This window comes from Melanerpes formicivorus, unplaced genomic scaffold (genome assembly GCF_026170545.1).
Source record: "Melanerpes formicivorus ecotype bairdi unplaced genomic scaffold, bMelFor1.0.p_v2 SCAF_13, whole genome shotgun sequence".
Taxonomy (NCBI): Eukaryota; Metazoa; Chordata; class Aves; order Piciformes; family Picidae; genus Melanerpes; species Melanerpes formicivorus.
The window spans coordinates 16,794,202-16,817,922 of NW_027142365.1; the positions used below are offsets into that span (position 1 = coordinate 16,794,202).

The 23,721-nt window shown below is 47.4% G+C and overlaps 1 protein-coding gene across 1 annotated transcript in view; it reads left to right on the forward strand.

Annotated features, from left to right (window-relative positions):
* The first annotated feature begins 428 nt into the window (after nucleotides 1-428).
* The window catches only part of PIP4K2A (phosphatidylinositol-5-phosphate 4-kinase type 2 alpha), a 135,210-nt gene continuing 111,917 nt past the window's right edge, over nucleotides 429-23,721 (forward strand). The window contains exon 1 of the mRNA XM_068146331.1: nucleotides 429-742. Within this exon, the coding sequence (XP_068002432.1) occupies nucleotides 602-742 (141 nt within the window). The 5' untranslated portion in view covers nucleotides 429-601. The remainder of the gene's footprint in view (nucleotides 743-23,721) is intronic.

Consider the following 23,721-nt stretch of genomic DNA (forward strand, 5'->3'; position numbering starts at 1 on the left):
GCTTGGACTCGAGGATCTTAAAGGGCTTTCCCAACCGAAACGCTTCTGTCAATTTCAACGTTGTTGTGATTCTGTCAATTTCTGCCCTCCCCGCCACTCGGCTCCCCCGAGGTCGCCCTAAGGGCACCGCTTTCGCCTCCGCGGCCGCGCAGACGCCGTCCCGGGCTGCGGGGGTGTGCGCGTGCACTCGGGGTGGTGCGCGGGGAGGGGGCGTGTGGTGCACGGGGGGTGTGTGCTGCGTGTCTCCCTGTGTCGCACGGGGGACGGTCGGCGGCCGGGGTGTGCGCGGCGCATGCGCATCGCCGCTGCAGGAACCGAAACTCCTCCGGCGTTCCCGCGCCGGCTGCGGGGGCGGGGCGCGGTGCGTGGCGGGCGGTGGCTCCCCCGCGGGGGCGGTCGGGGGAGGCGGGGCCGCGCCGTGCGAGCGGGGCCATTTCAGCGTGCGGCACCGGCGGCCAGGCCGGGATGTACGCCGCATCCCGTGGTTGCCAGCCTGCCGCCGGCTGTCTGCCTATTCGCCTGCCCGCGGGGCCGGGGCGCTGACTCGTTCCTGCGGTTCTCTTCACTCCTGCCTTCCCTCGCTCCCGCCTCCGGCAGCGCCATGGCGGCCCCCAGCAGCATCGTGCCCGTCATGGCGAGTAAAACCAAGACCAAGAAAAAACACTTCGTGGCGCAAAAAGTGAAGTTGTTCCGGGCTAGCGACCCGCTGCTCAGCGTCCTCATGTGGGGGGTCAACCACTCGGTAAGCGCCGCGGCTCCGCCCGCCCCACGCCCCACCGGGGCATCGCCCCTCCGGGGATGCGGGGAAAAGGGAAGGGAGGACGATGCATGATGCCAGGCGGCTGCGGAGACAGTAGCGGGACCGGGGAGTCACCCGCCGGCTGTCGCCCTCCTTCTTGGCGGAGGAGAAAGGGAGGCGTGGGGAGGGGGCGGGGGGAGTGGGAAGGGGGCTGGGAGCGCGTTACCGAGCGCGGGCGGGGGGCGCCGGGGAAGCTGCGGTGTCCCAGCGGTATGGGGGATGCGCGCCCCGCCGCCCGGGAGGCGCGGGGCTGGGCGGCTGCGGTGATCCCGTGTGCTACCCATCGGGGAGTTCGCCCCTCAGACAGTGAGCGGGTGGTAGCTGTGCGTGGCCGGCGCTGGGAGTGGAGCCGGGGCCACCACCCGCCATCGGGCGTTGCATAAATGAGCTGCGGTTAAAACAACAGCCCGGCAGCCCGGACATCGGCGTTCGGCCGCCAAGTTTGTCCCGTCCTCCGGGCGGTTTGCTGGAGCGAAGTGTCTGCGGAGGGGGTTCTGCGTCTGGGGGAGGGGAGGAGGGCCGGATTTTGGCGTGGTAAAACAGCGGAATTGCGATGTTTGCGGGTTGCTCCATCACCCTGCGGCTGCATGATGGGCTGCTGGGGAGCTCCGGGACCCGCCGCGGTAACGCTGAACCGCTGCTGTTCAGCGTTAAAATTAGGAGCCTGGTAAAGATGTCACATGGTTTGGGCATTATGAGGCTCAAGTCGCAGCTTTACATCTTTAAATAGCCCCTCTGGCGGGTTAAAAGTGTAGAGAGCCCAAAGATCACCCAAAAAACCCAAACCCCAAAACAGCTAGCAAGACAGTTTGGCCAAAAAAAACTTCTCTTGGCTTTCTAGTGCAGAGCCCAAATGTTGGCTTTAGATGGGTTACTTTTTGTTGATACTTAACAGCTTTTATGTCTGTTCAATTTCACATTAGACTACAAATGTTGTAACAGCTTCATGAAAGAGGGGAGGCAGCCCACAGTATTAACACACTATTTCTTTTGTTTCCTGTGAGGATTTTTTCCTTTGTGTCTGTTTTGGTAGTTTTTTGACCAAAGCCTGAAAGCTGAGCATCAAGGGGAAGCACTGTTAGATCTGTCTTCAGCAGCACAGTGGCTGAAGTGATGAGCTAGCAGGAAATCCTTTAACTGTACCTACATGGTAGGAGAAGGTCTGCTGAGGTTAAATATTCTGCTGAAGGCAGAGTCCTGGGAGCCGATGGGCAATGGTGACAAAGGGTTTCAAGTGTTCTGTGGATCACTTGTAAGTTGTGACATCTTATGCCGTGCTCTGATAAGGAACCAGTTATTTATCTCCAAAGCAAAAATCTCTTAATTGTGGAAGTGCAGAATATGCTGTTTGCCAGGTTTGGATTTAAAGAATTCGAGTTTCTTTTGCTCCTTCTTTAGTGTCTACTGTTATTGAGAGCGAAATTCCCAAACAGGCCCTTTTTAATGAAAGAAAGCAAGCTGATCATTACAGAGTGAGAGACTTGTATGGAATAGCAGTGTGCTAGCTACTGGCAGTCTCCCCGGGGAGAGGGGGAGAAGATCTCTCTGACCAGAACAGGGATCTTCCTGTTGCAACAGCTCATTGCTCCATGTGTTCATACTGGAAATACCACTACTTCCAGAGGAAAAACCTCTCCAGTGCAAATAACAACTAAGTAAATAGTGACAAACACAACGCTGTGCATGACTCCTGCAGTCACGTGCTGGTCCCATTAGAAGATAAAACGCAGAAGAGTTATATCTTTGTGTGCAGAAGGCTCATGCACACAAAGGATTTTAGTTTGCAATAGCTCATTTTCACTTGAAGGGCTCAAGGAGCAAGCTCAGCAATAGAGTATGCTCAGAGAAATGCTGCTTCATGTCTATGTGAAGGTGATGGTTGTAGGTGTGAATATCCACTATGTGTTCTGGCAGATAGCATTCCTCTGAGGTGTAATTGTGAATAATTGCCTTAGGCCTCATGGAAGCAAAACCCCTCTGAATGAGAGGGAATAAAATAAGGTAAATTTGATGTGTCCAAATCTAAACATCACAGCACTGAAGTACTACAGGCTCCTCTGTTAAGTGTTTGCCCTGTCCCTTTGTAATGTTCTGTCACAGAATCGTTTTGGTTGGAAAAGCCCTTTAAGACCTTTGAGTCCAGCCATTCTGGAGCCCTATCAATGGCTGGTCCTAAACCGTGTCTCTCAGCACCACATCTCTGCCTCTTTGAAATACCTCCAGGGATAGGCATTCAACTACCAGTTCCAGTGGGTGAAAACCTTTTCAAGGAAGAAGTTTCTTCTAATCTCCAACATAAACCTCCCCTGGTGCAACGTGAGATGTGTCACTGTCCAGCAAATGGGAGTAAGTGGTCAGTGTGGTTATCACAAATAAGAATGGATTCATTAAGAACAAGAATTAAGGATCCTTAGATTTCTTAGCAGAATAAATAGAAATCTGTAAGCAAAAGTTAGGCTAGGAAGCAAGCATATATCATAGCTCATGATGATAGTAATTAAATCAAATTAGAACATAATAGTCGTCTGAAAAATCGTATTTAAGAGTGCTTCCAGTGCAGTGCATATCAATTAGTGAGACAATAGCAGTCTCTGAGTCTTACTAAATGTCTTGGGAGATAAGCATGTGTTGAAACAGTGAAGCTGAGATGCAGCTCCCACACTTCTGACAGGATGCAGCATATATTGGAAGCAAGCACTTGGTGAAGCTAAAATGGGAAAAGCAGCTTTTCTACAGGCTGTTACATTTTTTGATCCTGGGGCCACAATACCACCCTACTTGGTAGCTGAGTGTTGGAGGCTCTTCAGATTTTAAATTGAATGTGTGAAGGAGCTCCATCGTAGGGGAAAAAGTTCCCAGAACTGTTCTCTTAACTCTCTTGTCCTGGGAGGAAACATGAGATCTTGAGAATCGGTGTCACAGAGCAGAGGGCTTACAGCAAAGGTGTGAAATCTTAATGGGAGGAAAAAAGAAGTCTGCAGGGAGGTGTCTGTTACCCTGTGTTTGTATGAATTACACATCTTCCCACCCCCCATCCCAGACACTTGCAAGCAAATTGATTGGGTGGCCTCAGTTGTTTAGGTAGAAGTAAAGAGGTACTTAATGCAAAACCTTGCTCGGTAATGCAGTTAAATTCAGTAACAACATAGAAGGGCAAGAGGGGGGGAGGGGGGTGGTGGTGGAAACTTGTTAACGTTATCTGTACATCTTAAGAAGCAAAAAAGTAACCTGCTGACATTCAGGGCTGTTGAATTCACGTCTTGGTGTGCTGAAATAGGCTGCAGAATGAATGAAACTTTCTGCTAAGCAAAAGGGAAAGCAACTGTGTCCCATTTTCTAGCTGAGATTATAATCCTGATGATTTGAAGCAGCAAAGACTAATTGTCAGTGTGCTTGGATCTTGCAGGCATCTGCATCATTAAGAGTCGATCTTATCTTGATCTTTTACCCTGTGTCAGAGATAATCTGGCTGTGCTATTGAAACAAATGCTTACATTTAGCAGTTAGTGTGACTTAGAGCTATATTTTTAGCTGGTTAGCATGCTTGTAATATTTCATTTACAACTGCTGTGGTAAGTAACATCCTTATCCTTACTTCCATATTGTCACTGCTGCTGCATTTCCAAGAACTGGAGGAAGGAGGAGAGAGAAGGAAGGTATCATGTAACTTTTTTGCCTAATGCTTTTAGAAATAACTCTTCCTTCCTTGTTTTCTGTGGCCAGGGGTTCTGTGTTTTCTGCAGTCTAGGCACCGTAGTGGCGACTCTCTGCTCTTGCTTGGGCTGGTTGCCTGCTTCTTGTGGAAACTTCCTAGGAAAGCTGGAATTGGTAAAGAGCTAGGCTTAGGTCCTTCAAAGCAGATCGCCTCCAAAGATGGAAGAGCATTAATAGCAGTTGGATTTTCTTGTAACTGATTTTTGAGGTAAGGAACGGCCTGCTGGAGCCATCACCTCCTGTGTCAATCATTCAGTTAAAGAGATTTAGGAGAGGAGAATGAACGCCTGGTGAAGTTACTGAGCATTACTCTACCAGTTGAAAAAACAAACAAAAAGCCCCAACAGAATACAACCAAACCTAAGCACGCACCACCCCTTTCACCCTCCCCCTCCCCCCCCAGCCCCTGGAATCTGTAATCACCATCTGTTTCTTGGATGATTACAAGCTGATCTAAAAATTCAGCAACGCCTGACTTCTCAATGGCACTTGCTGCTTAATAAGCAAGTGGAACAATAACGAGACATGGATCAAATAACAGTTTTCCACCCCCCCACCCCCAGCTAGTGCAGAGTACATTAGAAAGAGTATACTTTCTGTGGGTGAGGAATTCAGCAGATGATAAACTCCATGACCTCCTTCAGCTGCTTGCATGAGGCACTGTGAGCCCGATGCTGCCGTTGCACTCCTGGCTGTAATCTGGCTTGATCTTTTTAACAAAAGTGGAGCAACACCAAGGCAGAAGAGTAAAAGAAGCAGGAACCATGGGACTCCACTATCTGCCAGTGCATCTCCTGGGTTTGTTTACCATCACAGTTAGAAGTGGGGAGTAAAGAACCAGTGAGACATGTAAATGTATCTTTGATCCTTATGTGTACTAGGGTATCACAGAATGTTAGGGGTTGGAAGGGACCTTGAAAGACCTAGTCCACCTACTTGATCATAGAGTCATAGAATGGTTTGGGTTGGAAGGGACCTTGAAAGATCATCTAGTCCATCTATTTGATCATAGAGTGGTTTGGGTTGAAAGGGACCTTGGAGGATCATCTAGTCCATCTATTTGATCATAGAGTGGTTTGGGTTGAAAGGGACCTTGAAAGATCGTCTAGTCCACCTACTTGATCATAGAGTCATAGAATGGTTTGGATTGAAAGGGACCTTAAGGATAATCTAGTTCCAACCCCCTTGCCATGGGCAAGGACACCTTCCCCTAGATGAGGTTGCTTGTGGCCCCCATCCAACCTGGCCTTGAACCACCTCCCTGTTAGGAATGCCTCAGCATCTTAACAGAAAGCTCTAAGATGCCTGTGTTCTTGGCAGTTTCCAGTTTGGGGAGTCTTTTCCTTAGCTAGCACACTTCTCTTTGCTGCTACAAACTTCTATCCAGACAACTACACAAATAGCTCTTATTCATTGTCTGTCTTCATGTCTTAACATGGTGCTGGAGAGCTTGTTAGGTAGATGTGTACCCTCTCAGTCTGTGACATCAAGTTCCTTAGTACTGACTTACCCAGCCTTCCCCCTAAGAACTTCCTTTCCTGAAGCATTGTGCCACTCAAAAGAGTTCCTTGTGGAAAGCATCACAAAGATGAAGCCTGAAATAATTAGAGTGTAGCTTATGCCCTCTGGTATAAAAACTGCTGACTTATGTTTTGATCCATTTGTCTACAGAGAAGGGGGGAGCCCCCCAAAAGACAAACCCACAGCACTTGTTACTGGCAATGTATCTTTAAGTTGATCAGTTGATAACTTCTGGGTCTGTGTTTTAAACATCTTAAATGCTGAGGGGACTGGTGAAACCCTGAGGGTATGGAACTGTCATGTTGAAGCAGGGCATTGGCTGTCAGCACAACAGGTTGGTTGGAAACTGTTGGGACAAGGAGGGCTACTTGTTGGTGTTGTCAGCATTGGTGCTAGTGTTTGTTTGTAATGCAGAAGGTCATGACTGCAGTTGTGCCCCAAGTGGCTTTCCAAAATGACTGAGACAAAGTTAAACTGAATCATAGAATTGCCTGGTTGGAAAAAAAACATACAGTCAAATCCAACCACAACCTAACATCTTCCTGTACACAGCTGTTAGACCATGGTCCTGAGCAACTCATCCAAATGTCTTTTGAACACCTCCAGGGCTGGTGTCTCTGCCACTTTCCTGGGCAGCCTCTTCCAATGCCTGATGACCCTTTCAGTGAAGACATTTTTCCCTAAGCCTGCCCTGGTGCAACTTGAGGCCACTTCCTCTCCGCCTGTCCATTGTAACCTGAGAGAACAGGCTGGTCCCCATCTGGCTCCAGCCTCCCATCAGGGACTTGTAGAGCGCAATGAGGTCTTCCCCCAGCCTGAGCACTGCTAGCTCCCTCAGCTGTTCCTTGTAAGACTTCTGTTCAAGATGTTTAATAGTGAGACACTGGAAGAGACTGCCCAGGGAGGTGGTGGAAGCCTCATCCCTGGAGGTTTTTAAGGCCAGGCTGGACGGGGCTCTGAGCAACCTGCTGTAGTGTGAGGTGTCCCTGGCCATGGCAGGCAGGTTGGAACTGGCTGATCCTTGAGGTCCCTTCCAACCCTGACAATTCTGTGATTCTCTGATTCTAAATTACTGATCTTGGAGTTAAAGAGATTGGTGGCAGTGAGCTTGGAAAGAAGCAACCAACCATACTGGTTGTTTAATGGGGGTGGTGGTGGAGTACGTGAGAGAAGGCTCTTTCTAAGAAGCAGGAAGAAACAATGTATTAAAAAGCATTGATTACAGCAAAGCAGATAATAAAGCAATTAAAACTATTCTAACATAAAGTCAGCTGGGCACTGGGCCCAGATGTTTGTATATAGAAGGAAGTAGAACAGGAAGAGCTATTTATGAAACCTTATGTTCTTTCATTGGGTGTGAAGCTCAAGCGTGCTGCAGAAATTAATTTGATGCTGCTTTAGCAACTTGCTGGCTGGACTGGGGAAAATACACACTGTAAATGTTTATTCTGGTGATGTTAAAGGTAGTAAACATTTACTCCTGTTTGTTTTTCATGCAGGATATTTCACCTCCTCTGAACTATTGAGAGGGACACACACACTAGCTTCTGTTAGGGCTGGGAAGAGCTCTGACAGCCAGTTTCAGAGCCGCTTTCTGTAGTTCCTTCTGCTGCAAAGGCTGGGGGGGTGTGGGGTTGGTTTTTTACTTTGTTTTGATTGAGTTTTGGTTTTCTTTTTGCCTATGGGTTTTTTGAAACTGAATTTCATGAACCCCAGCAGGGAGGGCCAGATAACATTCAGCGAAGCAAACAGGCGGCACAAATTTGTTCTGCTGACTCAACTTAGTCATCTTATTTGAGTATCCTGCACCAGATGCCTTAAGGAAGAGTCTCCAGGGGATTAGTTTTGAATTCTTTGCTCATTAAAGCAGACACTTGCTTGATGCCCATTGGCCAGAACCTGGCAGATGTTTATTCTCCTCTTTTTAGTTTCAAGGTGACAAACTTTGTGTAGCGTTAAGTGACTCACCCCCATTCTGCAGTTCCTGCTGTGCACTCCTGTCTTCTGCTCTTCCTTTTAAAGCATCTTGTGCTGTAGGGTTCCACAGCTTACCTGTGTATTATGCAACTTCATGACAGCTTTTGAGTTAGGTGAAACTCCTGATTATTTGCAGATCTTCAGTGTAACCTTGCCAGAGCTAAGCACTCCCAGAGCTGCAGTCACGTTGGCTCATGGATAGCGTGATTTGCTGAAAGGTTAGTCATCTTTAGTGTTGAACTACCATGTTTTTACAGAGCTGAAAGCAGTACACATTCATCTTTGTCTTCTCCTGACTTTTAAGTGATGATGACTGTTGCTGTGGGTAACAGACTCCACTATAAATTTGTTATTTTTACTTTCAAGGCCTATTTCCATGTTTCTTATTTCCCTGTCAGGCTGTGCTGCCATCCAACGAGATCTGGACAGGCTGGAGAGCTGGGTACAGGCAAACCTCAGGGAGTTCCAGCAAGGACAAGTGCAGGGTCCTGCACCTGGGGAGGAGTAACAGCAGGCACCAGTACAGGTTAGGAGTTGCCCTGCTTTAGAGCAGCTCCATGGAGAAAGACCTTGGACTCCTAGTGGACAGCAAGTTCTGCATGGGACAGCAATGTGCCCTTGTGGCCAAGAGGGCCAATGGTATCCTAGGGTGCATTCAAGAAAAGTGTGGCCAGCAGGTCCAGGGAGGTTCTGCTCCCTCTCTGCTCTGCCCTGGTGAGACTTCACCTGGAGTATTGTGTCCAGTTTTGGGCTCCCCAGTACAAGAGAGACAGACCTGCTGGAGAGAGTCCAATGGAGAGCCACAAGGACGATTAGGGAACTTGAGCATCTCCCCTCCGAAGCAAGACTGAGAGCCCTGGGGCTGTTTACTCTGGAGAAGAGAAGACTGAGAGGGCATCTGATCAATGTCTATAAATATGAGGGGTGAGTGTCAAGTGGAGGGGGCCAGGCTCTTTTTGGTGGTGCACAGGAATAAGCCAAGGAACAATGGATACAAACTTGACCAGAGAAGGTTTCACCTCAACATGAAGAGAAACTTTACAGTGAGGGTGACAGAGCACTGGAACAGGCTGCCCAGAGAGGTCGTGGAGTCTCCTTTGCTGGAGATACTCAAAACCTTCCTGGATGCTTTCCAGTGCAGACTACCCTGTGTGATCCAGCTTTGGCAGGGGGGTTGGACTCGATCTTCTGGAGGTCCCTTCCAACCTCTTACATTCTGTGGCTTCCTCTTCTTGTGCTTGATGCTTACTCCTTGGATGTATAACAAAAGTCCTGATTTCTCCTCCTCATTTTCAGCATTGGCAAAGCACACGTTTGCACTTAGCAAAACAGCCAGAGAAATTGCTGCCTTGGCTATGGGATGGTAATGACAGACCTTGTTAGCTCTCCTGCCCTGCATCCTGGTATGTGGTGAAGTGGGTCAGCTTTGAATGGTTGAGATGGTAACTTCTTGCACCTGCTTTGCTATGTGAACATCTGTCTTTAAGACCTTCCTATAGAGCCTGGGCCGTTCTAGAATAAGTTAATTAGTTTTGTGTCGAGAGATGGCTTAATAAGGGTGTTGTGAAAAACTGCTTGAAGTAGCTGAATGCTGTAGTGATGGATGTCACAAACTGAAAAGAAAACATTAGCTTTGTCTTCAAAGAGCAGGGCTGAATAGTTTGCAGTAGAAATACTTAATGGCCATACACCTTTTAGAGGAGTTATTTTTCATCGGGCTAGGTGAACAACTACCTTGTGTACCGAGGCAAGGTAATTAGTCTAATCCAGCTCTTTTGTGTGCATTGTAAGTTCCCAAGGCAACCTTAATATTCTTAACACAGCTGTGAGTATATACATGATCCTTTTAGACTGTAAGACAAAACCAGGGGGGGAAATCACATTGCCTTGTGTGGCATTATTGGAAACTCTGTGGAGCTCCTGGGTGAGGCTGAGGCTTCCAGAGCCACCTTGCAGCTGCTGGAGCTAACTGGTTTCATCTCTCACTTTTCCCCAGTCTGCTCTTGATGTCTCAGTCCTGTGCTGTTCTAATGTGAGGAGAAACTTCTTCACAGAAAGGGTAATTGGCCATTGGAATGTGCTACCCAGGGAGGTGGTGGAGTCCCCATCCCTGGAGGTGTTCAGAAAAGGATTGGATGTGGCACTTGGAGCCATGGTTTAGTTGTCAGGAGGTGTTAGATATTAATTAATAGGTTGGACTTGATCTCTGAGGTCTTTTCCAACCTGGTTGATTCTGTCTCTCTACTTTGCTAGTCCTGTGTCTGCATTTTACCTATCAAGTCTCTGCCATTCCAGTCTGCCTGGTTAACAAGTTCAGCTGTATCTGTTTTGCTTATCAGTTAATTGCCCAGCTCCAAAGTAATAATCCAGCAAAAAATATACATTTTGAGGGCATTTTAGATGGACCATGATTTAGATGGTCCAGCCATGCAAGAAGCTGTGCCTCCACAGGGAATGTGGACTTGATGCAGAAGCAGAAAAGATGGGGCAAAAGAACTTTTCTAAGGCTGTGCCAGTTTCATCCAGCATAAGGTTAGTCAAACCACAGCCTCCGTTGTGCTGAAGCTGGGGCTGCCAGACTTGTTTCCACTCACTCTCTAGCACTGATCTGATCCTGTGCTAAGTTCATTTGGGGAGATAAGCCAGTGGGAAAACTGATGCAGAAGAGTGAATAGGGGGTTAGTATTGCTGCACCAAAAAGACCACATCCACAAGCATCTGTCCCAGCTGCAGAGACACTGCATGGAGAGTGGAGGGAAGAGATTGATGTGTTGTGTACTTCAAGGTGAGGTTTTTGTAGCTGCTGAGGACAGTTGGAGCAACTTGGATAGCTCTGGTGTATACTCTTTCACGGATCAGTGGTCTGCCTACAGGTCATCTTCATGTTTGGTGACATGGAGTTGCCCACAGTGATTCAAAAACTCTGGTAGAGAGCTCCCATTGTGGATTCTGCAGTTTCACCATGGAGACAAAGCCTTTCTCAACCATTTGAATCCTTTGAACTAGCCACTTATTTTGTAAGAGACAGGACTCTCTATGTTGTACCTGATGGGTTCTGGTCATCTCTTCAAGTCTTGGTCTTTGGAACATTCTGAACCATCTAACCTCAAAATTTGACTAACCTGGTAGCTAGGTCTTCAGAAAAGTTACAATGGCTTCCTGGGCACTGACACTTTCAGAGTGAGCACCAACATTTGGAGAACTTCCAAGCAAAAGTAATTCTTAAGAGTCCTACCTGAAGTAACCTCTTGTGAGGTATCAAACATGTGGCAGTCACTGGTTTTTCTTGGGGTTTTTTGTTCATTTGTTTGGTGAAGGACTTTCTAGGGTGTTGGGTAGTAATAGAACCAGGGGGAATGGATCAAAGCTAGAGGAGGGGAGATGTAGATTAGATGTTAGGAAGAAATTCTTTACCATTAAGGTGATGAGACACTGGCACAAGTTGCCCAGGGGGGTGGTGGAAGCCTCATCCCTGGAGGTGTTTAAGGCCAGGCTGGATGAGGCTCTGAGCAGCCTGCTCCAGCGTGAGGTGTCCCTGCCCATGGCATAGGGTCGGAACTGGCTGATCCTTGAGGCCCCTTCCAACCCTGACAATTCTGTGATTGTGTGGTTTGTTGTTTTTTGTTGTGGGGGTTTAGTTTTGTTGTTTACTTGTTTTAGTAAAATACACAACATCACCAAGGTTGGAAGAGACCTCAAAGATCATCAAGTCCAACCTGTCACCACAGACCTCATGACTAAACCATGGCACCAAGTGCCACATCCAATCCCCTCTTGAACACCTCCAGGGATGGTGACTCCACCAACTTGGTTAGCCTAAGACCAGTCAAAAGAAATCAGCTTAGTAACAATTTCATTATACTGGACTGAAGGTGAGCAATCCCTGCTTAGCTTGTGGAGCCAAACCTCAGTAATTGTGTTATTGAACTAATAATTCTGATATGATGCCTTTCATCTGTGGCAGTCCTGTTGCAGACATGAGTTCTGCTTTGACTACATTGCTTTGGTGTCTTGCAGACCCTTGGCTAGCTCATTTAGGTACCAAAACCATTTTTGCTCCAGCAGGTTCTGGTGTCATGGTGTTGCTGGTTTGTTTCTATTTGTTCAGGGTGCTTGTTATCTCTCAGCCATGTACTTAAGGAGGAGTATTTGTTTGTGTTATGGTGTGGCCCTCCTTGTGAGCTGGATTCTGGGTGTTTATAAGAGAAAACTTTGTAGAAGAGCTCAGAGAGAAACATTTTTAGAGTGTGTAACTGTAAGGGTCCTCACAGTGTGCAAATCTGGTGTGTTAAGGCTGCCTAGAGCTGAGCAAAAACCAGAAGCTGATAGAAGGAGAGCAAGATTGCTAATCTCTGAGCTTCCTGCTTCAGTCTTTCTTGCCTTTTGATCTGAATCTAGAGCTAAGCTTTGGGTAACCAAACTGCAAAATATCAAAAAAAATGAGGAAGCAGCTGAGGGAGAGGAATGGGGAGATCTGGTTTTGGTTTAGATTTTGAAGTAGACAAAGGTTACTTTTGGCTCCTGTGTAATGTTGACATGGCACAAACACTTGTAGTAGTGGCTCTAAAACGTGTGCCTCTAATTTAGGATGCCTCTTGCAAGTACTCAAGCCACTCACTAAAAATGCTGTTTGGGTAGATCTCTCTTCTGTGGAGTTTGCACTTATGTACTGTTCTGGTTTGGGGGTTTCCTGTACTTTTTCCAGTCCTGAAAGAAAAACAACTCGATCTCTGCCAGACTTGCTCAGGAAGCCTATATAAAGATACACAACTCTGGTTTCAGAGAGAGTTTGCAGGTCAGTTCTTCATTCACAAAGCACAGATTTGAAACTACTTGGCCCAAGTGGTGCTAACATTTAAAGTCTCATGCTTGAAGTAAAATTGTTTTTCCAGTAAGTCCTTGAAGAAGCAGTGCTTATCAACACACTCTGTCTCAGCTGCCTATTCAAAAGAGCTCCTTGCCTTTCTGGGAAAGAAACAAACTCTAACAAGCTGACTTCACTGGAAAGCCCATACCCAACCTCCTCCTCCCCAGTCACCACAAGCTTGCAGCTGGAGGACTGAGAAATGACTCACTGGAGCTGAAATGCAGTGTCAGATGCCGGGCAAGGTGCTGCAGCTCAGCACCACCCTCTTGTGCAGCAGCTCAGGGCTGATGCAAACAAGGATTTCCCTGCTGCTTTCAGCCTGGTTTTTGGTTGATGGGTGGGGTTTTTTCTTCTGGTGATGCTCAGGTTAGCAGAGGAGCATTGAAGAGAATTTTTCTGATACAATTCTTCTTTTAGTTCATCAGCAGAATTGTCATATCAGTGAGTGTTTTCAGCCTGACTCACGATTCACTTGCAGCCTGTGATATGTAAACCAACAGGACCAACCAAACAAGAAAAGCTCTCTGGGTATTCCCCAGGTCTACAGAAGAAGTGGTAAAACTAAGTTACAGAGCCACAATTTTAGTGCTTGGTAACAAACACACGGACCTGCTTGCAGGTAAATGGCACTGCAAGCACTGGTTTCAGAACCTCTTGCCCATTTCTGTGGATGCAGGGAGTTCCTGATATAGCAGTTTCTCCAGCTGTTATTTTGGGCTTCAGCTGATTCAACAATGATGCTTTCTCTACCCTACCTACAGCTGCAGGTGGTTGAAGCTGGTTATTTCATTTGAGTGAGCAATGTCCCTTAGGCTATGTTGGCTCAGGGATGTTAATAAGGATCAGATATCTCTGAGCTCAGAGAATCCTGCGCTTCTAGTCCCTGCTCAGCTCATGCTCTTGCAGTACATCAAAGCAGTACTGAAATCTTGAGCACCTTGACTCTTGCTAGGGCTCTGTGTTTTTCTTGGTGGGAGTGGGGTGGATTTGTTTTTTAATGCCTCTTCTCCCACATCTCCCAATACCAATTGTCAGGGTTGGTTTGGTTTTTCCACACCTCCCCCCTCCCCCCCTACATCCAGCAGCAGTCTGTGGTTGGTAGTAGTGGGTTTAGTTCATTTTCCAAGCTGGTCACTCTTCAAACATTATTTTTGTACCTGTTGAATCTTTTAGAGAAGATATATTGCAAGTTTCTCCCTGGAAGGTGTAATTTGGTGGGATATTTCTTAATATTCCTATCTTGTTGATGCAGTCTCCCAGGCTTTCATATATAAGTCAATTTCTTCATTTTCTTGTGAATGACTTGCTAAGGTTTCCTGGTTGAGCATGACTTGCTTCACAATGAAAGGCTAAGCAGATAAGAATTCACTGGGAGAGCCTGAAAGCAGTGATTCCTCCTGCATCATGATCACCTGATAGATCACAGAATGGGTTGGGATAGATCATCCAGTTCTAACCTCCCTGCCATGGGTAGGGACACCTTCCACTACACCAGGTGGCTCAGGGCTCCATCCCACCTGGCCAGGAAGGGGACATCCACAACCTCCCTGGGCAACCTGTTCCAGTGTCTCACCACTCGTTGCCCTAAGTGTCTCAATGTCCTTCTTAAACTGAGGGGCCCAGAACTGGACACAGTACTCAAGGTGTGGCCTAACCAATGCAGAGTCCAGGGGCACAATGAGTTCCCTGCTCCTGCTGGCCACACTATTCTTGATGCAGGCCAGGATGCCATTGGCCTTCTTGGCCATCTGGGCACAGTGCTGGCTCATTCAATCCAGGAAAGCTAAACCTTTCTGTGTTGTGCTTGTTGATGCACTTGTGCCATACAGTAATCTCTCTGCAATTTACCCCAACCTTGAAAGCCATGCATGTTCCTTACAAAACTCATTTCCACTTAGTTTTAGCTGAAGTTTTTCTAGTATCTTAGAACTTGAAGTAAATTGGAGTGCATTAAGAAGTAAGTTAGGGTGCAGTAAGAAAAGTGTGGCCAGCAGTTCAAAGGAGGTTCATCTCTCCCTCTTTACTCTGCCCTACTGATACCACATCTGGAGTGTTGTCTAGTTCTGTGCCCCCAGTTCAAGAGGGTCAGGGATATACTAGAGTGTCCAATGGAGGCTGTGAGGAGGATGAAGGGAATAGAACATCTGTCTGCTGAGGAAAGGATGAGAGAGCTGGGGCTGTTTAGCCTGGAGAAGAGAAGACTGAGAGGAGATCTTATTAATGCTTACAAATATCCAAAGGGTGGGTGTCAAGAAGAAGGGGCCAGGCTCTGGTGTCCTGTGATAGGACAAGGGGCAGTGGACACAAACTGGAGCCCAGGAAGTTCCACCTCAAGATGAGTTAAAACTTCTTTACTGTGAGGTTGTTGGAGCTGTGGACCAGGAGACTAGAGAGGCTGTGGAGTCTCCTGCTCTGGAGACTTTCAAGACCCATCTGTATGTGTTTGTGTGACCTACCCAAGGTGATCCTACTCTGGCAGGGGGGTTGGACTTGATCTCTGGAAGTTCTTTCCAATCCCTACCATTCTGTGAAAAAGGTCCAGTCCCACCTTCTGCATTTGATGGTGTTTGGGATGGTTTTGCCTTAACAGCCCTTCCAGAGGCCTCAGACTATTTCTTTCAACAAGTCTGATAAACTGGGAATGAAAATACTCAGTTTTTAGATTCCTTGAACATAAAATAAACAGTGTGTAGTGAGTCACAGCACTACCACTGCACAGCTGAGGGTAGCTTGTGAGTTTGCAATGTTTTAACTATCTTCTTTCTTTTCCTAAACAGACTACTGAAGTCTGGTAAGGTTGAATTTTGCTGTATCTTCCAGGACAGAGCAGCTGATTTCCTGCCTAATTAACCTCTTGCTTTATGAGGTGTTTTCTAAAGCCTGCAGATCCTGTGCATTTACATCTATTTGCATAAGGGATGCAAGGAGGAAAATGCAGTGGAGCATCTGACTGGGGTTTCTGGTGGAGTTGCCAGGATTTGCTGTAGCCCTGGCTACCTGTTCCACGTGAGCAGGCAGCTTTGCAGCCCCCTTGGGCAGACATCTTCAAGGAAATGGTGATAGAAATGCAAAGAAACCCAGCCTAGAGGTGGTCTCCTTGGCTGCTCATGCAGGCCCAGGCTACAGGCAGTGAAATCCACTCCTAAGGGCATAGGAGGTGACTGCTGATCAGATAGAGGTGCTTGTAGTGTCTGGTGCCTGCAAGAATTGCCACCAAAAATTTGAGAGAAACAAAAAGTGGTGAGATAGATAGAATAGAATAAACCAGGTTGGAAGAGACCTTCAAGATCATCACGTCCAACCCACCTAAACTAAACCATGGCACCAAGCACCCCATCAAGTCTTCTCCTGAACACCTCCAATGATGGTGACTCCACCACCTCCCTGGACAACACATTCCAATGGGCAGTCACTCTCTCTGTATAGAACTTCTTCCTCCCCTCCAGCCTAGACTTCCCCTGGTGCAGCTTGAGACTGTGTCCTCTTGTTCTGGTGCTGGCTGCCTGGGAGAAGAGACCAACCTCTTGCCTGTCTACTACCTCCCTTCAGGTAGTTGTAGAGAGCAATAAGGTCACCCCTGAGTCTTCTCCAGGCTGAGCAACCCCAGCTCCCTCAGCCTGTCCTCCTAGGGCTTGTGTTCCAAACCCCTCACCAACTTTGTTGCCCTTCTCTGGACTCGTTCCAGCGCTCGCAGTTGTTTGCTTCACAGCTGAGTGAAACCAATGGAAGCTCTCCACAATGCTGTTAATCCTCTTTTTCAGCTATCCAGGCTATGGCTGTGGAGTAGTTGTGTTGCTTGACTGGAAATATGAAATATTTCCTGTGTGAATACAAACAACCTTTACATAAGTGGTATTTTTTTTTTCTCCCCTTGTCACTTAACTCCAGCACTGTGAAACTGAAGGCATTTAATTAATCTTGGTCATTTTCCATGGTGATTTGCTAATGAACTATTTCAATTATTTATTAGCTCTTTTTTTTTTTCCCCTTCCAAGGGGTACTTAAGGTCAGGAAGCATGAAATAACTAACCTGAAGGCAGTAAAGCTGCAGTGTAGTGACTCTGCTCCTAAAGATTTCCAGAGATCTAAAGGACCTTTCTTTTCCCCATCTGGAAGGGTACAAGGGAATATCCTAGGTCAGAGGGGAATGTTCCTTGGAGGTTTACATGTTTTGGGGCCAGAGCTATGTTGTTTTCTGGTTTTTGGCTGATTTGTTAAAGGCATGGATTCATAGAATGGATTGGGTTGGAAAGGGTCTTAAAGATCATCCAGTTCCAGCCCAGGGGCAGGGACACCTCACACTAGCCCAGGTTGCCCAAGGCCTTTTCAAACTTGTCCTTCAACACTTCCAGCAAGAGGGCATCCACAGCTTCCCCAGGCAACCTGTTCCAGTGTCTCACCATCCTCACTGTGAAGATTCTCTTCCTAATCTCCAGTCTAAATCTGCCCTCTTTCGGCTTCAGTCCATTCCCTCTCATCCTATCACTCCAAGCCCTTGTAAAGAGGTGCTCTCCTGACACTCATCAGAGTGAGCAAGTGTGATGGAACAGCAGTGCAGAGTGGTAGTCCTGCCTAAAACTGCCTTTCTGTGGGCACAGGAGAGCCACTCCACCAGCAGTGCAAGTGTGGATCTGTGGTCAGCCAGGTCATATGTGTGTCTCAGAATCACAGAATTGTCAGAGTTGGAAGGGACCTCAGTGATCAGCCAGTTCCAACCCCCCCTGCCATGGGCAGGGACCTCTAACACTAAATCAGGTTGTTCAGAGCCACATCCAGCCTGGCCTTGAAGACCTCCAGGGATGAGGCTTCCACCACCTCCCTGGGCAACCTGTGCCAGTTTCTCACCACCCTCATGGGGAAGAACTTTTTCCTAATATCCAATCTCAATCTCCCCACTTCTAGTTTTGCTCCATTACCTCCAGTCCTATCACTACCTACACCCTCAAAAGTCCCTCCCCAGCTTTCTTGTAGCCCCCTTCAGATACTGGGAGGCCACAATTAGGTCTCCTTGGCGCCTTCTCTTCTCCAGACTGAACAGCCTCAACTCCTTTAGTCTGTCCTACTGCAAATTAACCCTGCTGGAGGCAGAGAGGACAAGGACAGAATATGAGTTGCTTTTACTTTAAGGGGCAAAGTGGCTTGGTTCTCCTTGTGGTCTTTCTGTGCCCGGGTAGGAGCAGTAAGTGAGCAAGAGAGCACACTGGGAGCTGGTCTGTGATGTCTTGCTGCAGGGGAAGGGCTGAGCCTCAGAATGAGCCAGCTGTGAAGCAGATCTCCTCCTGGGCTGCGGTGTTTTCTCTCCATGCACAGGAGCTAGTGATGACTTCCAGGCTTGCAAAGTGTTAATCTTGGTGAGGAGCAATATAAGAAAAAGTAAAATCTCTTGAAGTCCTCTGCTGCTTGAAGCTTCTGCTGGATTTAGCCTATTAAGTTGGTTTGTTCTTGAACTTGTTGCCTTCAAGCAACAGGAACCAAGTTCTGCCTGGTCAGGTCTCTTCAAATTAGCTTCACCCTTCTTAACACTTAGTCAATATTGCACTTTGTGTCATGAAAAGAAGCAGTAAAATGGGATGACTGCTATTGCCAGTTTAAATAACAATCTTTTAGTGGGAATATTTTCCAGACTTCTTGGTGGCAAATGCTCAGCAGCTACAGTGCAAGTGCAATGAAGATGTAGTCTCTGGATAGGGCTTTGTGAAACACAACTGAAATACAGATAATCCAAGACCTTTCAGAGGTCTTTGAAATGCTCCTGTTTGGCCAAGTGGGAGACACCAAGGCCGTTGCTAAGCTTAAAAATGAATGTGTTAGTGTCACAGATTTGTTCTGGTTGGAAGAGACCTTCCAGATCATCAGGTTCAGCCATTAACCCAGCGCTGTCAGGACACCACTAACCCATGGCCCTCAGCACCACACATACATGGCTTTGACACCCCTCCAGGGACAGGAACTCAACTGCTGACCTGGGCACCTTTTGCTAGGGCTTGGCAATCCTTTTGGGGAAGAAATTGTTCCTCAGGTCCAATCTAAAGCTCCTGTGGTGCAACTTGAGGCTGTTTCCTCTTGTCCTATTACATATTCATTGGAAGAACAGACTCGCCCCCACCTGGCTCCAGCCTCCTTTTAGGGAGTTGCAGAGAGTCTGAAGGTTGTTCTGCTTAATCCATCCTAGTATTCTGTCTTGAATGGTGTGGGGTTTACAGTAAGTGGGGAAGGAACCTCAGCAAACTGTTCCCTGCATCTTTGTCAGGAAACTGGAAAATTACTGTACCTTTTTGTTAGTCCTGATAAGACTTCTTCCTGGCATTGTGGAAGGCTATGGGGAAGGTCATCTTACAGAAGAGAAATGGTATCCTTTTTTTCCATGCTTAGAGTCTCTTCCTTTCTATTTTTGAATGTGCATCACTTACACCTCTGTGGCAGTGTCCTTTCACAGTCTAGAGTTGTCTTGCAAAATCTTGCCCCTGAGGGACAATTTATGCTTATTCTGTGCCAGCTCTAGGTAGTGTTATATCAGCTTGTTTGCATCTACCTGTATCTAGGGTGTCTGACTATGTCTACCCAAGAGGAGGTTTGGAAGGAATAGCTTTAACCTGTGGTTCAGTTTTAGGTGTTCTTCACTTTCATCTCCTTTCAGCAGTAGGAGCTGTTAGTCCAGGTCATTTCCTTTCTTTTCTTCACCACTCTCAGTATTCTACCCTTGGCCAAGCTGTTTACCTTACCAATTCAGTAGGCAAAATACATTAAGGAGGAGGAGTTGCCTTTAGGAAACTAGCTTCTGGTGGGATCCAACAAGTACCAGCACTGGTGCAAGAGAGATGGGGAGGACTGCCTGGCAGGGTGCAAGGGGTGCATGGGCACTGAGTGTCCCCCTCACAATGGGAGCAAGCAGTTGGGTTGCACATCTTGCATCCCTTCAGCCCCATTCTTTTCAATTTTAACTTGACTTGCATTGGGTGCATCTGAAAACTCTCACAGCAGTGCTACTCTGGAGCTGTCTGGAGCAAGCAGGTGGAGTATTCACATGGGCAGAAAACGTAAGATGACTTGAACTGATGAACACTTTGCTGTGCAGCCCCAGTGCACCGCCCTGTGGTTTAGATCAAGCAGTTAGCTGGCTTAAAAACAAAACAAACAAAACAACTTTTCTGTGTCTGTGATGTCCAACATACTGTTTGAATTTGTGTGTGTTCAGAGACTGGCAGAAGCCTCCTCTCCCTACCACTCCAATGAAAGACATGCTTCAAGTGGTGTCACCCCGAGTGACCTATTGGTCTTCTCTTGCATGATCTTCCCACTGGACTGTGTCCCATCAGTACAAACTGCAGCAGATCAGCAGTGCTACCTGTGGCATAAGTTAAGGGATCACAAAGATTATCTAGTTCCATGGGCAGGGACACCTCCCACCAGCCCAGGTTGCTCATCCATCTTGGCCTTGAACATCTCTGTCCCAGGTTGAGGCAGATCCTCTCTTGCTTCCTACTGGGGCAGGAAGAAAATGAGACTCTCACAAATGGATTGGCAAAGTGATGGAAAGTTTAAATGGAAAAGCAGTGAGTGTTGTACAGAGAACTACAAGTGCAGCAACCAAAAGGATCCCAAAGCATACAGAGTCCCTTATAGCATACCCAGAAGCCTCCCACTGTTCCCTTCTCCCTACCTGAGGGTATACCCAAAACCCCCAGGGCTCTTTCTTCCCCCCCTCTCCACTGTAAGGGTAATCTCAGCTGGCCAGATCTGAGATTGCCTTTCGCCCTTCTCTTGGCATTAGGCCTAGCCAGGCCCAAGAGGCCTTGAGATAACTCCCTTTCCATTACCAGATAGGGAGCATCTCCCATGGGAGCAGTGAGGGAAGGAAGAGGAAGTGTGAGACCTTGCAGATAGATTTACAGGGAGCAGGACATGATGGGTGTGAAATATGCAGCTTCCTGTGTCCACCCACTGGGCTGGTACCCGGGGCACCAGAGGTGCACACCATGTGGCAGCCACAGGAGGCACCCAGCCCAAACTGCCACATGCCACCCCTAAGGTGGTATTGGGTTGGACTGAGCTAGAGTTAATTCTCCTCACAGCATCTTTCTAGTGCTGTGGGGTTTTTGCAGCAGTAGTGTTTTGGCTACTGTTGAATAAGTATCCAGGCTGTGTCCCTTCCCTGCCCCAAGAGTACATTGAGGGGTGGGCAAGATCCTGGGAGGAGTCATGGCCAAGCCAGCTGACTCAGACTGGCCAAAGAGGTATTCCATACCAGATGAGGTCAGCTCAGATATAAGAATGAAGTAGGGAGATTTGTCCATGGTAGCTATCCTCCCAAGGAACCACCAAGCTTAGAGAGCCTTGCTGCCTGAGACTGGCCATCGTCCTGCTGCTGGGCAGTAGAGACTAACAGCTCTCCCTGCTTTTTTGCTTCTGCACAGTCTATTGCTGTTTGCTTATTAGGGTTATTAAAATTGATCCTATCCCATTCCTGGCTTCTGTTATATATTTTTTTTCCCCTGTCCACTTAAGAGGGGGAATAATAGAGTGGCTTTGGTGGGCATCTGGCCTCCAGGCCAGGGGCCAAACCACCACAGCCTCCAGGGATGGGGCATCCACAGCCTCCTTGGGCAACCTCTTCCAATGTTTCATCACCCTTACCATAAAGAACTCTGAGCAAGCTCCTCTCAGCTGTGTCTGTGGCCTTAATAAAGAGAGGTTGAGTTCCTTCTGCTCAGTTTATTATGCTGGATCTAGTACTTGTCTCATCATCCAAGAAATTAATTCAGCGTGCTAAAAGACCAGAGACTAATCTGGCTCAAAAAACATAAAAATCTAATCTGTGTTTTGGGCTTTTACTTTGGGCTCATTTTTGCTGAGTTTGTAGGCTAAACTGACTCACTTTCTGACTGGGGTGGGTAGGAGTGGAGGAAGAGAGGATGAGACTGTTCCCACTTGCCAAGTGACAAACTGTAATTTAACTCAGCTGTGAAGCCAAAGGCTGGAAACCTGCAGCCTGAGCTGATCTGACTGCTGGCTACTGGTGGGGTTAGTCTTCACCAGCTGAGCTCAACAAAAGGCTTATCTGACAGTGGGCTAGGAGGCTGGCTCTAGCTGACAAGCTGGTTTAGATGGCCTTGGAGCTACAGGCAGACACAGTGACCTTAGAATGGTGGGGGTTGGAAGGGACCTGATGACAGGATGAGGGTTGGATGATGAGCAGCATTAACGCTGTAGTGCTGCACTGTGGTATACTGTGGTCTTTTGAGCTTGCAGTAGTTTTTCTGGCAATGAGTATTATCCCTTTCTTAGGCTATTAGGCTTCCATGCATCAAATCAGGTACCTGGTAATATCCTCTAATGTGCTTTCATGCATAGGCTAGAGCCTGGTCTTGAGTCACATGCATCCACTTTGTGCAAATACTGTGGTTCTTCCTGTTCTTCAATGACAGCAGATCTCAGTGTGGGCTTGAGGAGCCTCCAGAGTTCAGCTGACTCCACAACAGACCTGTGTGCATCAAATGCTTATGAGTGTTCTGGACCTGCTACTGAACCAGAGTGGTGGGGTTTGTTGCTTCTTTTTTTCCCCTCCTTCCCTTTGTACTGTTGTTTCTGCAAGAGTTGTTCCAGTCATGGCTATTTAACTTGACTTTGTTTTTCATAGCCTGTGTGCTCTCTGATACACTGAATCAATAAAATATTATCCTATGATGGTTTGTGCATGCCTGCCTGTGCAAATGTGCTTAGGAGGTGTTACACTCCCCAGCTTTCCTGGCATGTGGCTGAATGAGCTTATCTCTTTTTGATGCCATATCATAGAGACTTTGTTACTGTGATTGGTTTTAACACTTCTTCCTTCCAGCACGGTGCTGTTGTAAGAGCTATGCATTGGGGCATGCCATGACTGTGATGAGCAGTGGAATTGGATGAGATTTTTGGACAGGAGTTTTTATAGAATCATAGAATGGCTTGAGTTAGAAGGGACCATCTAGGGATCATCTATTCCAAGGTTCCTGCCATGGGCAGGGGCACCTCCTGCTAAACCAGGTTGCTCAAAGCCTCATCCAGGCTAGTCTTAAACAGTTTCCAGGGATGAAGCATCAGCAGCTTCTGGAACAGGTTGCCCAGGGAAGTAGTAGAAGCCCCATGCCTCGGGGTTTTCAAGGCCAGGCTGGATGTGGCTCTGAGCAACCTGATCTAGTGTGAGGTGTCCCTGCCCATTGCATGGGGGTTGCAACTAGATGATCCTTGATGTCCCTTCCAAAAATTCTGTGACTCTGGGCAACCTGTTGCAGTGTCTCACCACCCTTAGAGTTAAGAACTTCTTCCTAATGTCCAATCTGAATCTACCCTGCTCTGGTTTAAAACCATTTCCCCTTGTCCTGTCACCATATGCCCTTATAAAAAGTCCCTCTCAAGCTATACTTAGATAACTTTGATGCTTGCCTCTAGCATACTTGTAGATAGCACTGGTAAATGCTTAGAACTATTTTTTTTTTCTCCATAGATTAAACTTCACACCCAAATTCAAGTCTTGGATTCTAGCTGTAGTTTGTTAGGTGTCACTAGTGCCTTGGTTTCCTATGGCTGGAGAAGGGTGGCATTATAAGGGTTAGGGGCATCTTTGCAGAAGGTACCAAATGAACATGAGCCAGCAGTCTGCCCAGGTGGCCAAGAAGACCAATGGCATCCTGGCCTGCATCAGGAATAGTGTGGCCAGCAGGAGCAGGCAAGGCATTCTGCCCTGTACTCAGCACTGGATAGGCCACATCTTGAGTCCTGTGTCCAGTTCTGAGCCCCTCAGTTTAAGAAGGACATTGAGACACTTGAAGGTGTCCAGAGAAGGGCAACAAGGCTGGGGAGAGGCCTT